The 17,995-nt window shown below is 38.5% G+C and overlaps 1 protein-coding gene across 2 annotated transcripts in view; it reads right to left on the bottom strand.

Moving 5' to 3' along the window:
• The window catches only part of MTUS1 (microtubule associated scaffold protein 1), a 116,006-nt gene that overhangs the window by 74,165 nt on the left and 23,846 nt on the right, over positions 1-17,995 (bottom strand). For both annotated transcript variants that reach the window (XM_058802921.1, XM_058802922.1), the window contains exons 2-3: positions 6,888-9,055; positions 4,500-4,695 (exon numbers count right to left, since the gene is read on the bottom strand). In XM_058802921.1, coding sequence (XP_058658904.1) covers positions 4,500-4,695; positions 6,888-8,873 — 2,182 coding nt within the window. In that variant the 5' untranslated portion in view covers positions 8,874-9,055. The remainder of the gene's footprint in view (positions 1-4,499; positions 4,696-6,887; positions 9,056-17,995) is intronic.

The following is a 17,995-nucleotide window of genomic DNA, read 5'->3' as shown; positions in this document are numbered from 1 at the left end:
ATGCTTAGTGGAACTAAACTGTTTTGGTCCTGCTTCACTAGTATTGTGAAAGGCTGTACCAAGAAGTCCTGAATTATCAAGTTTATATGTCTCCAGCTGTATGAAAACTGACTGAATCCATCTGGTTTGAATTTTCCATCTGAGAAGCCTTTCTTTGTGCAATAAAAAGCAATAACACTCAGTAACAAACTGAGTCTTAATCTGTCACTGCCTGTTTAACCATGGAAGCTTCTCTCAATCAGACATTAAATGTATGATCAAGCCAAAATTCAGCTGCAGGAATTTAGCAATTATGGACTACAAAGAAAATCAGTATTTCAAAGTATCGCTAATCCTGCATACTCATTTTCTATACCATTTGGGGAATTATTTTTCCCATGCTTCTGGTAGTCACAGAACACAGGAAAAGTCCTTCAGTATGATCAACTTGTCATCAGGAAAAGGACTCACTTGTTCAAAAAATATCTTTAAGGAAACACAGAATTCACACTTTAAAGCTTCTCTGTATCCAAGCTTTCAGTGGTCTTGTTAAATGCTATAAAAATACCCTCAAGAGAAAAAGGGAGTGACCACTAGACTAGATTAATGGAAATTAGAAGTAAAGCACAGAGCTGCTATTACTGTTGAAGGAATATCAGTGACTTAAATCAGAGACAAAAGGGTAGCTGAAATGTCAAAAAAAACCCCACCAGACAGTAAGAGATCTTTTTGTTACACAGATGATTTATGTGGTTTCCATTTATTTCTGTGAGTCTTTTAACAGTAAGCAGAGGAATAGTATTACTGATACTTTCAGATTCCCAAAGAGTTTCAATTACAGAGAAAGCATCTTTAAAGAGCTGACATCCAAAAGAATGTGAAGTTTCTTACAATGAGAAATAATTTAAACTAATAGTGTAATTTTAAGGCAGAACTGAAGTTATAGCATATCGGAAGTCTTGCAGGTAAAGCTCCTCTCCTTTACATAATTTCAGGTAGTTTGTCCTAGTCCTTGCTAGTCCACAAAAGATGGTAAAAAAGGCATTGGTGGGCATATACATTTTTAGATTTACTGTAAATCATTTAGTTTCCTATTTGATGCTGTTTAAATAATTTCCTGTGGCTCAAACTGTCACAGTGCTTTTGTTCAACTGCACAGGTAATATACAGTTGCTGGGGCAGGTATGATAGCAGAAAATCATGGAGTGATGTTCCATGGGAAAACCAAAGCTCCTTGGCTTCTCCAATCCCCTTCAACTCCTCCCTTCAGGTGAGGCAAAGACACGACTCTTCCCATACCATAACACCTCAACTATTATCAGACTATTACTCCTCCACACTGGCTATGACACATCCAAATCAGAAGGCTCTGTGTATTTCATGGGAACAGAAACAACAGTTGCTTTGATTTTGAAACTAGTTCAAAGTCGTCTACCAGGGCTCCAAAATTATATATCCCTTCCAGTAAAAATGGGTAAGTCAAAAATGTTATTCTGTGTTTTAAATTCTAATAACTGTTTTCATTGACAGAAAACAAACATAGTAAATGACATATAGCCTGCCATCCAGTACTACAGAAACCTACACACCACCCCATGGAAAAGTTATGTGTAGAGAATTCAGATTTTTGTCTTCGAGTGCGTGTGTCATCCCCTCTTATGAAGAAAAGAAATAAACGGTTACAGAAATATTTTTGAAGCATCTAGCTTGCAGCAAATCTGATCACAGTTGCAGAAATGGGGCTTCATCATTTCCCAAATCACTTTGGTACACTGGATCAAGGTGGGCTTGTCTTTTTGAGAACCTATTTCTAATTCAGCAAAAACTTCAAGTTCCAGCTAAAATACACCAATACTGGTGAACAATGCTCAGCAACCATTTTGAAATAAATAAACCCAGTTATTTCTAGCCTAATATGCTCTGCAAATAACCTCACAAAAATACAGTGTTTGGGATATGAGTTCTCTCCTGCTGTTCAGGTGAGAATTAGGAAATTTCCTGAGAAGAAATTCTTTCTATTGGGTTGGTATGTTACCTCTGAGTACTTAAGTTTTCCAAGTGGTAAAAAAATTACCAAAATCTTAAGTCCTGACAAGTTCCAAGGATCTTGCAACTGGTGTTTTATATATGGCATTTTTTTCTTTCATTTCTTGAACAGCCATTATATGAAGACAGCCCTCACAAGCTCTTGATTATTCTAGGAATAATACACACACTAATACATTTTGGACAGATGCACCACTTCTGTCCCTCACCACACACATGTGAGAGTTGACATAAAGCTACACTATTACTTGTCTTGTTCAGAGTATTTAATTAATTCAACTACATAAACTTCTCTTTCTGCCCAACGATCCAAATACTATCAGTAACTGGGTAAGAAATAGCTGCACATATGTTAGTACCTCAGAAAGAAACAAGTTCATTAGGATTTGGACATTTTTAAAACTCAACTTGACAAACAACTGAACAACCTAGTCTGAATTCAGCAATGACCCAGTTACAGGCAGCAGGGGCTGGACTAGGCGACCTTCAGAAGTCCTTTCCTTTCTGGATTTAGCTGGTCTGTCTGTAGTCTGACAAAATCCTGACAGCAAACAACTGTACAGCTACTGAATGATTTATCTGGGGGCTGAAGTTTAATACGTAAGTGTTCAAATGACTCCACTGGAAAAAACAGCTATCCCACTTCAGGAATGCTTTAGCCTAAAGAAGTAACTGGGTTTGGTTTACAAACTGCCACTTTGTCACAGAAAGTGTATGTACAGTTTTACTTCAAAAATGTTAAAAACAGAAGGGGTAGGCAGCAGTAAGTATGGTTTTACCTGAAAGGTGTGGTCACATAATACTGTGGGGGTTTAGCAGCAATTCCAAATAACTCCTACTTTGCCCCAAATCCCACCCCATAATCCTATCCTATCCTATGATTTGCATCAGTACAAGGTTTGCAAGGAGCAAGGACACATTTTTATAAACTCCCTTTGTAAGGGATGGGGAAGTTAATCTGATACAGCTGAATGCATCAAACCCTACTTTGTAGCACAAAAACACTGCACAAGGAAGATGAAGGATGCTAGGACCATTAAACCAGGAACACGGAACTGGAGAAAGGGCATGGAGAAAAAAAATTTCTTCTCATGTGCAGCATTAAAGTTCCAGTCTTACCAGATCATACCACAAGTTTGAAATGTTGAAGTGCTACTTTTTGCTTTTAGTTTAAGCAGCCTTTTTCCAGTAGGAAAAATTTGGAAAATATTCTACTGACTACCATCATTTCAATGCACATCAATTGGCTAAGGAGTGACAGGTTTATTTTAAAAAACCAGTCTGGGGAGTAAATGTTTTTATTTCAACAGCAAATTATTTGTGTTTCTTCTGAAAGCAATTTTTTTTTTTTTCTGAAGGGAAGAACTTAGTCCTATAACTCACCTGTGCTTGTATTTGTTTCTAGTGACAGTATCATAAATCCTATCTGGATTAATAACCTAAAGGAAAACTCTATCTATATCCATCTCTCCTCTTCTAAGGCCATAATTACAGACAGGAAAGGTTTGGGCTGGTATTTAGAGGGGTGGTGAGTTCTCCAAGAAACTGGCAGCCTACAGGCTGGTGCCTGCTTCACTGGGCAAATGCCTCACATGAGCAAGCCTCAAGTGGGAGAATAGTCTATATTCACTTTCTTTGAGGGACTCATCCCATAAAGGCATACATACATACATACATACACAGATTTTATCACACTTCACCACCTGTATATAATTAAGAGGACTTTTTTTTTACTGTTTTATAATCTTAGATTGAGTGGGTTAAAAAATAAAAAAAAGAACAGGTTTTACTGGGTATAGCTGGGTGTGTACTCTCCAAATTACAGTGCATTGTAGTGTAGTCATTCATAGACAGGCTACCTTTGCAGCTAGTTAGATTGCCACACTTGGTTAAAAAAACCCAGCACATAATCTACCAGAGCACTTCTGAATCCCTATAATACAGTTACAGAATGTAGTTTCTAGTCATGAGATTTGAGCAGCAGCCTACAGACTAGATGAGAGATTCATCCCTGCCCTTGCTACTAATCAGTCTGAGTTTAATTAGCAGCTCAAGCAGTAGTCTCACCTTCAATTATGTTCTCTCCTTTCTAGAAACTACAGAGTTGTGCTAAAATTAGGTTGAACAAAATATGTTATGTCCTGAAATAAGGACTCATTCCCATTGGGGTAGCATGCAGCTGCTTATCACAAGAGCATTGTACCTGAGCACTCTATTTTTCCCTCTTCCAAGTAATTTTAGTTGTAATTTCACAAAATCCTATAATAGAACCAAATATAAATAATATTTAATATTGATTTTCATAATAGCACCACATCCTGTATTAGCAATTGACAATTCAGACAGCATTGTATTTAACACTGACATATAGCTCTGTACTACCCTAAAAGTTGTGTCAGAAAGTACCTTAAGTATGATACCTTAATTTTAAGAAACTAGTTAAGTGGTAATATTCCAGTGAAAAATTCTCTTACCAGAGTTTGATGACATAAGAGCTTCTTTGTGAGAAGGTGTTTTAATAGTGCTGATAGTTTTATTTTCACATCCTTTCTTCAAGGTCGACACAGATGGCACCATTTTAACCTTGGGAGTTAATACACTTCGTAGTGTGATTTGATCTTTCTTTGGTATGTTTTTCCCTTGTGCTGTTCCATCTTTCACAGAAGGCATCTGTTTTAAGAAAAAAACAGAAAGCAAAAAGCCAACGACAATTCAACCCACACACCACCACTGTGAGAAACTAAAGATCTCCCTCTGCTGCATCTGCAATGAAATACTGACCACCCAAGTAGGAAACATGCTTAGTCTTTATGCCACTGTCAACATCTGCAGCTCAGAACCTCAAGAACAATCTCCTGAATGGCCTCCAGCAATGCAAACCTATTAGTTTGAAGCTAATCACTAGTAATGACCAACACACTAAAAAGAGGTTACAGAGGTCATCAGAATTTCTTCCTCCCCAAACTCTAATTAAGCCACTCAATTACATGACTACACCCACTCCCAAGACCTTAACCAACGAACTACACATGTTCACGGCCCTGAAAATTTAGTTGTTCTGTACTACCGGAAATGTCACAGTCCTTGTAATTAGCTTCCTGATCTAGGTCTTATGTCACAACAGCTTAAAATCCTTCACATTGAGGTGCCATAGACAAAACGTAAGTGCAGGAGTAGATCCAGGACAGTATAAAATAACTGGTTTATATTTGTGAAACTGGTTTATATATGTTTCACACAGAATTCTTGCTCCAGTTTATGCAACCTTTAGTTCACAGCCACTCCTGTCAAGCCTATAAAGACACACTTGACAGTTCAGCTTTTCCTGTGCTTTTCTGTGACTCAAGCTGACTGCAGCAGTTCGGTCAGAGTACCAAATTTTTAATTTTCAATGACAATCCTCATGTTCATTTTCAGATGTTAATTTGTACTTTTCCACTTAAGAAGACCATTCTTAAATTCAATCCAGCTGATATGTCTACTGTGCATTTTACAGAAATTTCTCTATTGCTTCTCCATGTACAAGCAGAACAATTAAAATCACAAAGTTTTCCTTTTTGGCAAGGGAATGAATTAAAAGCACTCTCTCCAACTCTTCATACCAAAAGTAAGGACTGACAAAGAATGCAAACTCTTAAAGACTGTAGAATTAAAATAGACCATTCTTGCTTTCATGCTTACTTAGGTTTTCAAGTTAAATTATTAGCCAAATAATAGTACTTTTCTACTTTCTTGTGCAATGTTTCAAAAATGTTCTAAGCAGCTTTGCCATATACTGAGCTTCACTGAAATTTTTCTGGCAAATTAGTAAGGCCTGTCAAAAATTCAGACAACAGTTTTACCAGTAATAATTGCTGCCTCCATTTCACCAATTTAACATAAGTTATTGAATCCACAAGCCAGTAACAAGAGAGACTCCAAAAAGCACCAAGACTGTGTTCCTACTACACCTCCTGAAATCCTCATCAACCCAATTCTGACGCTCTTCCCTTCTTTCCCCTTCTCCTTGTCTTTTAACCTTCTTCCAGTGCATTTGAAAGCAGCATGTTTCTCCTGACAGGTAGCTGACTCATCCCAAAGTATTTCCCAACCAACCAGCACATGCATACCTCCCGGCCAGGAAGTTTGCACCTTCCAGCTGGCTGACTGCCTAAAACCAGGTATATGCCCTCTGCATGAGAAATATTTCCTGACTACTCCCAACTACTCCAATGAGTCCCAGCTCTACTTAAAACAAATAAACTCCTAAATTATAAAAAGGAGACAGTGAAATTAAGTTGTTAAAAATAAAATGTTTCACCAACTTTTTGGTCTCTGGGTTTTGTGTGACTTAATGTTACTGTTCATATAAGCACAACATTTACACAACTAATTTTTAAAAGTCTACTTTAGTTCTAAAGCACGTTTTGAAAGAAAATTCCCAAACCAGCACTTTATCTCTAACGTCTATTTGAAGTTACAGCATCACTAGAATAATCTTGAAGAAATGTACATTAAAAGCTGTATTTAGAAAACATCACCAAGTTATGCTAGGCAATTTTACAAGATTGACTAACCTAAGACTTGTTTGCTTTTATTAGATTTCTTACAAACCTTAAAAAAGGACTCTACTAAAAAAATTGTGTTACGGAACAAGATGAAGGTGGAGACACTAAATTGCAGTTGAAACCAACTGCAACTAATCTGTAAAACAATACTTCTTCAGTGCCTTTACTAGGGAGAGACTTCATGTAGAAATCAACACTACAGCTACATTTGCACACACCAGACCTACTCCATCATTTTCACACTGTGCAATAATCAATTTCCTTTTCTGCAAATGTACAAAACATACAAGTAAGCATGAAAGCAAAAAAACTTACCAAAGGAACAGAGTGCACTTCAAATGTTTTGTTTGCCATATCTTTTACCAATGGGTCTTCCAGAAGCACCCCCATGTTGCTGCTTTGTTCTTCTTCCCCTTTGGTCAGGTCAATGTTTTGAGAACAAGTTGTCATTAAGGAGCTTAAACTTTCCATTTTATCAATTAACATCTCTTTTGAGCTCTCTCTAGATGCTGGAAGCGCAGGAGAAGCCAAGGAGCACACCGGATGGGTAGCACTTGCTTTGTCAATGTCTTGCAGACTTAACTTTAATGCAGGTGTTTTTGAAACCTTATGGGAAGCGTTTCTGGGATGTGCTGTGGCATGATCGACTTGGCTAGTGAAAAGGTGTTTGTTAACATGTAGCTTATGGGGCTTATTTACAGGCAATTCCACCTTAGTATCTTTAGCTGGATCTACTGTTTTTTTCAGCACTTTTATAGAGGAGGACAATTGCCTTGGGGAACCAACCCTTGAGGGTGAGGAGACAGATGATAGTTGACGGGACTGGGGAGACTGTTTTAATGCTGCACTGTCTCTTGGCTGTGGCACAGGTCTAGACACAACCTTTGGCTTAACATTTTTAAAATTAGGTTTGGGAAAACTAACTATCTCTGATTTCCTTGCTTTGGTTATTGCTGATGCAATAGGAGACCTGCCCATTGATTTTCTTGCAGTTTGATCTGAACTAGCTTTAAGCCCAGGCCTGCTACGCCCTCCTACAAATGCTTCACTTTGTCTTAGTCTAGAAGACTTGTGTCCAAGTTCTTCCAAAGCTGAAACAGAAAAAGTCCTATTTTTTGATTGTTCTTTAGGAGTTGAAGTACATAGAGATGAATTGCTTTTATCAGCTGTTGGACTGAAGACTAAAAAAGTTGCTTCGCATTTCAGCTCAGGCATAACCGTCTTCTTTAATTTTGGAACACTGCAAGATACAGAAGGAATGCTGTGCATATTCTGAAGAGCAGCATTTCCAGAGATACTTTGTTCTTTGGTTAAAGGTTCACTAGTTTTGTTTGATACTTGTTCTCCATCTATTTGATCTACCGGGAGAAGGTGCACACTATTTACAACAATATCCATGCATGTTTCAGCACTGGAATTCCCATTTTTTTCATGGAAAGGAGAAATCTGCAAGGATTTCACTTGGTCATCCTCATTGATATTAATGCATGGTGATAATGCATCTAGCTTGTAAGGATCTATACGTCCAGCAGGTAGTTCTACAGCCTGTGCTTCTGTTTCCTGTGATTCATTATCATTCTTGATAGGGTTTTTTTGATAGTGCTCAAGACCTGCAGAGGTGAAATTAGGTGTTCTTTCTGAGGTGGTTGTACCAAATTTCTCTGAGATAGATACTTCAGAAGAGACCAATGTTTCCCCCAGATGCATGTCATCTTTTTGATCAGTTCTCGGATTTTCACCTGTAACATTAGTAACATCCCATGTGTTCAGCTGGCAGCATGCCCTGTCATTTTCCAGGGACTGCATGTTCTCCTCTGAAGCAGGAAGAGTTAGTACAGACTTAGAGTCAGTCTGACTGTAAGGCACTGAGTGTTTGATACTCTGATTTTGCATTTTTGCCATAGCAAAATCACCTTTCACTAAGCTTGTTGTTGCTTCCAAGCCACATTTCAAAGAACACATACAAGTCTGCTCAGTCCCAGAAGACTTGTGTGCAGCATCTGTATCTCCCGATGGAGCTCCTGTGCAGCTGTATTTACCAGGTGTGTTCTGCAGATCAAGTACTTCAATACACTGCTGTTCTAAAAGACTTCTGAAGTCGCCCTTATTTTCAAAAATGGTATCACCCTCATGCTCAGCCCCTATATTTTGGGCAGCTGAATTACCATGTATCTTGGTGGCACAATTCTCTAAAGAAGGTGTACCTCTGTCACATGCATAGCTATTTCCATTTTCATCCCTTATAAGTAAGGAAGACTTCAACCCATTCTTTGCTTTGTCATCAGACTTCCCAACATTCATTTTGAAAGATAAATTTTAAACCGTTTTCATTTTAGAATTCTTTAAAATCTCAGAGAATGCAGATTCTTCTGAACTTTGCAGGAAAAAAAACAACTTCTTTTCCCTGGAATGTGTCAATTGTCCTGAAAGATATCTAAAAAGCAGTTCTTTGTTTTCATGTTTCCCAAGAAGATTCAAATGTTCTGGAATTAAAAAGAAATTTTTAAAAGTTAGCCAAACCAGGATTTTAAGACAGTAAGCATTCCAAGTTCCTAGTCTTCAAACATCAGAGCAGCAACATAGAAGCAACATTCAGAACCCCAGCAAAGAAAAACTTCAGTCTTCACCCCTTGATGCAGAGCACCTAGAGACTGTGCTCTGCACTGAAGGCCTTTTTCCCACCCTTCAAGGCAGGAATGCATAGCAGAGGCAGCTGAAGATTTTGGAAGAGTTACTTAAGACATTTGAGTTGAAACAGAGAGGAGAGGGAGGTTTGTGATCAGCTGTGGGGCTCCAGCAGTACACTGCCCCATGCTGGTGGGGCAGCCAACTGCAGACCCACGTGGGACCCCTTCAGAGTCACTGGAAAGCAATTCCATATCAGTTACCTGCCTCCATCTTCTATAAAGATGAGCCGAGATTAGCCAAATGACAAAACAATTCCAATGTCCTCTCCAGCAGAGCAGAGCCATATAACCTCACCCAAAACCCAATGGAAAGGTAAAGGGGTGGGACTGACATGGACAGATGATGGGGAACAACTGACCACACAGGGAGTGGAGATTCACAAACAAAAAACAGCACAGAGCCCTTGCAACATACAGTGACAAGCTCCTAACAAGCACTAAGACTGCACCTAAGTACCAAAACAACAAAGATGTGAATGAGAGAGAAGATCAAACTGTCCAAAGCAGCTGGATGACCTCTGTAGCACTCCATATGAAAGGCTCCTAGTACCAGAAATGAGACCAGAGGCAGGAAGAACCTCAGATTTATAACATATGGTTGCAGGGGATGGGGACTCTGCCAGAAGGAGGCTTTTGGAGCAATTAAAACCTGAATGGGTGGGAAGACGTTCAATGGATCTGAGAAGGCAATCTGGCTGAAGATGCATTCATGGACAAAGGTCAGCTTCCCAACTGAAGAAAATGAACACCTTGAACACCTTCACCTGTCTGCATTGACAGACTATACTCTCCAACCAAAGAGCAGGAAGGAGGACACTCGTCATCAAAAACAATGAGCAAACAGGTCTCTGGTGTTTAAACAAAAATGCAGACTGATTATCAGAGTGTGGTGTCCTCAAACAAGGACACTGATCTAATGACATAGTTGAAATTTGGTGCAGCACTACATGTACATCAGGATTAAGTATGGACGGTGGGCAGAATAACTCATAATTCACATAAGAATTATATTAAAGTCCAAAATTATTTCACTGTTTCAACTATGGTGACAATACTGGATGCAATACAAGATGGTTGCAAAAAAGTCAGAAAATATTGTAATAATACTGATAATACTAATATTAGACTTCTGGTATAGCAATGTTGATTAGGAACATTGAAGAATAATTCTGTAATCATATTTTTGTAGAGGAATCAAAGACTTCTTTGGGAAACAAGTTTGTTCTAAGAAGCAACTCTTGATTTGTTCTCTAACAAGTAAGTTTGAATCCTCAGAGAAACCATATAAGCCATCCTGGAAACCACAGCAAGGGAAAGAAAACAAACTCTCATGCACAAATACTTTGGAAAGTGTAAAATGAAGCCAGCACACTAAGTAGGGAAAGGTAAGTGATTTCTTGCATTATTCAAAATGCAAGAATTTTTTTTTAAATTCTTGCAAAAAATTTTTCTTTAAAACTTTCTTTGTTCAGCTGGAAACACAGCTTGAGTGACTACATTCAAAATAAAGCCTTCATCACACTAATGAGAAGTATAAAGCTGCAGGGCCCATAAATAGTTTTGAGAACAAAACAGCAACATCCAAAGTAAGACTACTACAGAACTTCAAGAATTTGTCAGCTCACTATGAACCAAACACAGAGTGAATTCTGGTCAATAACCCATCTTCTTTACATGGTACTTTGAACATCTGACTCAGATTGAAGAAAAAAAGACCATGAAACAAGAAAAAATAAAAAGTTACTGAGATCAGGCAGCACACCTTCCTCTGCCCCCCCTCCCATCCCCAAGATGAAAAGACTTGTCTAGTTAAAACATCTCCTGCTTCTAGGCTGATCTAGATCTTTTGCTTACTGACTATTATACAATCCCTAAAGAAACATAAACAACTGTAGTACCCTCACTTTCACCTTTAATTAGGAAACTTAAGGCAGATTGAAGAGTTCTTAAAAAAGTCTTCCCTGAAGGCAGGGCAAGAATCTGTTCTGAATAATTTTCCATTAGTTTAAGTCAATCACAGAATCAACTGCTGAAAAAATATTTGCAAACTTTGCTTTCACTGTTGTTTTGACACATTGAAACTTGTTTCTGCTCGTCTGGATACTAGCCCTTAACTCAGCTTGCTCATCTAGTCATGCAACAAAAGTTAAGATTCCATTTTGTTTCAGCAGTAGCTCAGATCAAACCAGAAGTCTCACCTCTTTCAAGAGTTTTCATTCTGAAGAAAACAGGCAATTTCAAGACTTAGCAAGAATAAAATCCCAAGAATTTAAAGAACGTTGCATTACTTCACAGTATATGTAGCTAATAATGCCAAAATTTGAAACAACACAGGTAGCTGAGTAAAGCTTGATTCAACTGATGCTGAAGAAACTCCAAAAAAATAAAAGCAGATTTGATACTGAGTAGAGAAATGAGGAAGCACAAAAAAGTTGCACATACCAAGGTGGACATATACACACGTAGGTCTGTTACTCAGTGCTCTCGACTTTCACATAGCCAGAGCACCAGGAGAAATCAATTACTAATTAAACTATTTTTAAAGCAAGCCTTCACTATATTAATCAATACTTTCATGAACAAGTAGACCGGCTTCACATTCACATTTAGAGTCCTGAAAGCATCCTGCGTAAAAAGAGAGGCATTCCTAAGGATCAGCTATGGTATTTAAAAATCTGATGAACATTACTCCTTAAAGAATTGACATTCTGTAACTTTCATATAACAAAGAAATTCATTAGTTTTAGATATGCCATATAAGGCTGAATGAAAAATTACCCTCAGCCCAGCATCTCCTCCATGGTGGGGGGAGTCAGTAGCAGAAACACAGACATAACAAGTTGCCCTTGCTGAGAACACACTGTTCCTGGCAACTAGTCACTGGAGGAATTCTCTAAACTAAATACTAATAAATTTGCTTTGACTTGGTCTTACATCAAGCATCATGAATGCCTGGCCTCCACAACACGCTCCAGTGCAGTGCAAAACAGCTCAGTCTGGTTTTGCCTTCAGTAAAGCTCAGCTTACCAAACTTCAGTTGTGTACCTCCCATGCTTACACACAGCAGAAAAAAGTCTTCAGTACCTGAGCTCTAAGTTTTCCCATTCCTCTACTGAAATAAGAGCTTGGGGTAACAGCAGGACCACTTGGAAAACAAAACCAAAAAACCCAAAACAAAACAAAACCAAACAAAAACAACAAAAACAAAACCACAACAAAAGAAGCTTGGCACGTAGGCTCTCCTAAAAAGAGGAGGGATTGGCTGCCAACTGCCCCAGATCCAGGAGAAATACACTAAATACACCACAACATACAGAACTGGGCTCAGAGCAAGATCTTGTCACTTCTACTAACCAACAAAAGGCATCCAGGGGTGTGCTGTTAAAGGGCAGGGGGATAGTCACTTGTTCAGGGTGAGGTAAACAGGAATCAAAACCAGATAATTACAATACATAATTCAACTCACAGGTTGACAAATTACTACAAGAACTCAAGTTAGTTTGTGTTAGTGTCACAATGCAGACGTTAATAATTTTTCACTTTTCCTGGTACTCCATCTGGAACTTGATTCTTTCAAGCAAATCATCACAGAGCATTTACTCAAACCCATCAGCTGTTTGTGAAGCCTGCATGAAGGGGGGAAATGGGGTGGGGAATAAATCTGAAAGGAGAGGGCATGCCCAGACATGCAGGGAGGCTGCCCAGAGTGCTCTAATTAACTGAACATGCTTTGATACCAGGCAAAATGCAGCATCAGCATTACCTCACAAAACCATATTATGTGGTCATGACTACCTGAAATTAAAAAGCATACAGAGCATTTAATATGCATTACACTATGCATTACACAGCTTACTTGCCCATGTCCTGGAACACAACACAAAAACACAAGTATGACTTTTTCAGCACATACCCCTGAAGGCAGAGATGGCATCACCCACAGCAACCAGGCATCCCTCCCAACGTGCTATTCAGTGTTGCTTGAATATGCCCCATAAGAAAGCACTAGGAAAACACAAAATGGTTCAGGCAATGTTGCATTTACACAGAATTGCAAATTTCAGAGCTCTCTCTGCTGCCTCAGTAATGTCACATTCTAATGTAAACTAGCCTATTGCCAAGCTAATTCAAACTATTCTAGAGAGGATTAAGTTAAGCTCCTATAACAACTTCACACAAACATTTATAACATTACAAGTACAATCTACTCCTAAAAGTGGATTACATTAAGTTCTCATATACTCATGGCATTGCTTGCTTCAGAATACACAATATTGTCAGTGAGTTTACTGAGAAGATGTTTATAAAAGAACAAAAAACCCCAACAAACTATCAAACCAAAGACAAACCCACCCCACAGGGTAGCTAAGCAATATCTGTACACTTCAGTAAACAACATTTTAGAAACCATGTTAGACACTTGATACAGTAAGTAGAAATAATGCACAAGCTATGTTTGCAAGCAATCATGCAGGCACTTTTGATTGAAGAAGTTCTATCACTTCCAAAGGCATAAACCATCAAGTCTGGCCTTCTACTGGGCTATTTGCTAGTCTGTTTCAAGAGTGAAGCAGCAGCATAATATAAAAGTTACAGTAATCAAGGAGCATCAATTTTAATCAGTTCCATCTTGGCTCTAAGATATGGAAGAAGTAAAGTAGAAAAGCAGTTCCACTTTGCTAAGATGAAAAGTCCTTATCTACTTAATTACTTATAAACTCTGGCCATCCTTGTTGTCCTGGTTTTTAGAATATTGTACTGTTCTCTCCACCTTCAATTTCAGACTATTTGTAAGCACATAACACAGAGATACTTCAACAGATTTATACAGTGTCTTGATAACACCGTTCTTCCTTTAATAATTGACAATTTTTGAATTTTATTGTTAGGTAAGTTTTAGGAGATCTCTGTATTCAGTAGTGGAACACTAGTCCAGTAATTTTTTTAAAAGAATAAAGCCCATCTTTTACTTAGATAACCAAGATACTTAGTAACATTGTCTAGAAATGTCATCCAGTATTCTAGTGATTCGGAGCACATGCAACCTCCTAGACCAGAGTGCTCTGCAAATGCAAATGTCTTTTCCCCCACTCTGTTTTACAGCAACTGCCAGGATGAAACTCACATAAGTTAGAGCTAAGCAAACAGCAGCTACTAACACACTGCAAGAAAGGAAGTGTACTTTATTATCTGAGATTAGGTGCATGATCAAACAAAACCAAAGGTATCTATCTCCATGTGGAAGAGCAATAAGTCCCTCACCTGAATAGTCCAGCACACTCTCATAAGTAAATCAGACTCGTTTGCAGCTTCATTAAGACAGCATTCTTTGCTAAAAGTGTCAGACTACTCACAAGGTTTTCAACATGGTCAGTTATACACTTAGTTATAAATTGTTTATCTATCCATTGCCACTATGAACAAAGCCTGTGCATGGTTTTCCATGAGATCAATGTCTGTTCCTCTTTAGGAACTTGCAAGAATGCCATTAGGCTCTTTCTTAATGGTAAATTAGACATTACCATTTCAGAAAGAGACTTTGGCGATTTTTTTTTTTTTTTTTTGCTATTTTATCACAACTAAAATATTTAGCAAGAGCATATGTTATTATACAAGGACAGATAAGCTTTCAGGTCAAAATGAAAATAAGGAGCTGGAACTTGAAAAAAACAAACAGTACATTTATTATGGCACTTCCTTGCAAGGTCAAGGTTCAGGTACTTCTTTTTGAAAGATTTGATTGAATAGGTAAACACAAACAAGCCTGAGACTGTCAGAGCTCAGTGTTCAACAATCCTCATCAGTCTTCAAGCTATTTGACTAGATAGGGATTACAAATCAGATCACCTTCTCTGTTTCCTGGAATTCTGCTAAACTGGTTTTGTCCACTGCTACCATTTAAAGGGTACATTCATACATTTTGGTCTTTCGGAGCTATGAAACAGTGAGCCAGGATTATTCACAGAAATTTCCCCTCAGATTGAAATATTAATCCCTACTGATGGAAATACTATCAGTATGGGAAGAAAGGCAGTAATGTATTATGCAGAACAAAAATACTTTGTCAACTCCTGCTAGGTCCGCTATCTGCTCACAGACCAAATAAGGTTTGTGCTCTTCAAGAGTGCTCTCAAGTTTCAAGCTAGTCTTCAGACATCCAGCAATTTTCCTGACACCTCTCATCATACATTCTTGATCATAATTTCTCATTCTCTGACAAAATTCCATCCATCAGCACCCTTGCTGCCCATTTTCCTTTAAATCAACTTCAAACAGAAGCTGTTCCAAACTAACAGGTCATTCCTTCCACCAGCCTTTCTATCCTGCATTGTTTCTCTTCTTTTGCAGACCTGTCAATCCTCTTAAGCTGCCCCATGTTCTTCTGTTCTCATCCTAGCTAAGTCAAACCTAGTAGAGAAGCAGGTACACAGGGAAGTAGTAATAGGCATAACACCTTGGATTCTTAAGACAAATGGCAAAGTGTTTTTGCTGCTGGCTTTATGGTGGTTTGGTTTTGGCTGGTTTTTTTCTTTGTTTGCATGTGATTTTTAACATTTAGGTTTTAAATATCCTGATTATTTAATGATATTTAAGTGAAGACTGTCTGCTGTTAATCTCTTGTCTGACAAATACAAAGCTTTCAAAAAAGCAGAAATACTCTGCAGAAGCAGCACAACATTGCAAGAGTAGTGGCTAAAATGCCAGCTGTAAACTTTGGAGGAAGAAAAAAAAAAAAAGGTTGTTGTTTTCTAAAAATGAGCCACAACTTGGCAGGTGAGAGTAGAAATGGCTTTAACCATTACTACAATGTGCCAGGCAGCATACACAGAGTTCTTAAGGTTATGTGCTAACTTGAAGCTTTTCATGCCCCAAACTTTTTACAAAGCATCAGTGCCCACAGCCCTCGTGTGAGTGCTCCAACTTGGAGCTGACATTAGCAGCACTCTCTGCATGGACTCTTATCAATGGAATCAGACTGTTAAAGACATAGAAAGATTCAGCTGCTCCCATGCATTGCATGTCCTTCAGATCTTCACCTACAACTGAGAAGCCTTTCAGCATTTGGCTATATTTAACAGAGACATATGATATGAACTAGTTTACAGAGCATTTGGAGTACTCTCAACCTGTAGTGAAGACAGTAAGTACAGCAGGATTATTTACTTCTAGTGGAGTATTCTGTGCAATGCATCTATAACTTGATAAATTTCTATGAAAAAGCAGACCAAAACGATAACTAATGACTGAAAGAGTAGCACCTTTGCCATGAAATTGAAGAATTAATCAATGTGCTTAGGATTTCTCACATTAACCAAGTCAGAAATTTCACCAGCTTGCTGTTTTTGCAGACTCAAAAGTTATTTGCTGTGCAGAAGTGGTCATTTACTCAGTAAAGACTACAGCCAGCCAAGAACAGTTTCCACTGACACATCAAGAAGTTCTACCACTGAGTTAGGACTGCACTTTTGCACAGCAACATCATCACAGCAGAATTTAATTCTGAAGATGCTGCATTTGCCAATTAAAAAACTGTTTTTAGACTTAAAAAACTATATAGGCTATTGATTCTACATAGTGGAAAAAAATTTAACAAACTGCAATAAACTAGTTACAGGAAATAATATTTTGGTATCCAAATAGGAAGCAGCATCAACCCGATGATTAGAAGTCCTAAAGGCATTTGAGGATTTTCAGTAAGTATTGCTGGAGAGTTGTTTAAATACCAACAGTTTCCCCAATATTTCACCTTCAGTGTTGCACAACTGGGATCTGGAGCAAGGGGGCAATTCACAACCATTGTTTCAAATGTTGTAGTCTCAGGGAAAAATAACCCAAATAAAACACACTTGGTTTACATTCAAAAGAAAATCTTGTTATTTTTCCTTCAAAGGAAACTGTTTCTCACTGTGAGATCGGTCCTGATACAAGAGTTGTATACCTTCTACATTTTTTGGTTGTTTTCCTTTGGACCCAGGAGATAAAAGTCCCCAAATCCAAGAGGGATCAGCTCTGCAAAAGCTACACACAGCACTGCACCTCTGAAACAGACAAATGGCAAAAAATATGCTGTGGCAGTTTTGCAGAGCTGGTTTAAAAAAAAGGCAACAGCTTGATTTATGCAGTGCTATTGGGTAGCAGGCTGCAGTCAATGCTCTCTGGAAAGCATGAGCTCACTGTGCTGCTTCACACAGCTGATGACAGGCTGCTCTCAGCTTCACCAGGGCTGAAATTCCACCAGGACCTGGAGGGTGAAGGATTGGAGAGAAGGGCAAGCTGGGCACATGTTGCTTGAAAGGCTGCCAGGGCAAGGTTACCCAAGGGACCCCCTGAGAAGGATGCAGACATGCAGGCTCACTGGCTGTGCCCTGCAGTTTCTCCTTGGCTCTTGGGATAGGGCTCCATTTGAGCCCTGAGCAAGTACTCGCAGACAGGGAGTGCATCTGCAGGGCAACAGCAAGACTCAGCTTCTGTACAGAAATCATCCTGTCACCCCATCTGAGATCCCACAAGAATGCTGTAGATTAGCAAATAATTATAAATTTCTTCCTTGAAACTCAAGTGATACAAATTAGTTTTTAAATATTTTTCCTTTAATCAATTTGCTTGAAGTCAAGCATAAAATCCAAATGGTGCTTGTTATAGACTACATACTGTTTTATCCTATAGCCAAGCCTCTTCCAAAACTTTCTTCAGAGAGCTGAATAACTTCAAATGTAAACTCCTGAAAAAGTCCTC

Source organism: Ammospiza caudacuta, chromosome 4, assembly GCF_027887145.1.
Source record: "Ammospiza caudacuta isolate bAmmCau1 chromosome 4, bAmmCau1.pri, whole genome shotgun sequence".
Taxonomy (NCBI): domain Eukaryota; kingdom Metazoa; phylum Chordata; class Aves; order Passeriformes; family Passerellidae; genus Ammospiza; species Ammospiza caudacuta.
This window is presented reverse-complemented; position numbering and strand designations above follow the sequence as displayed.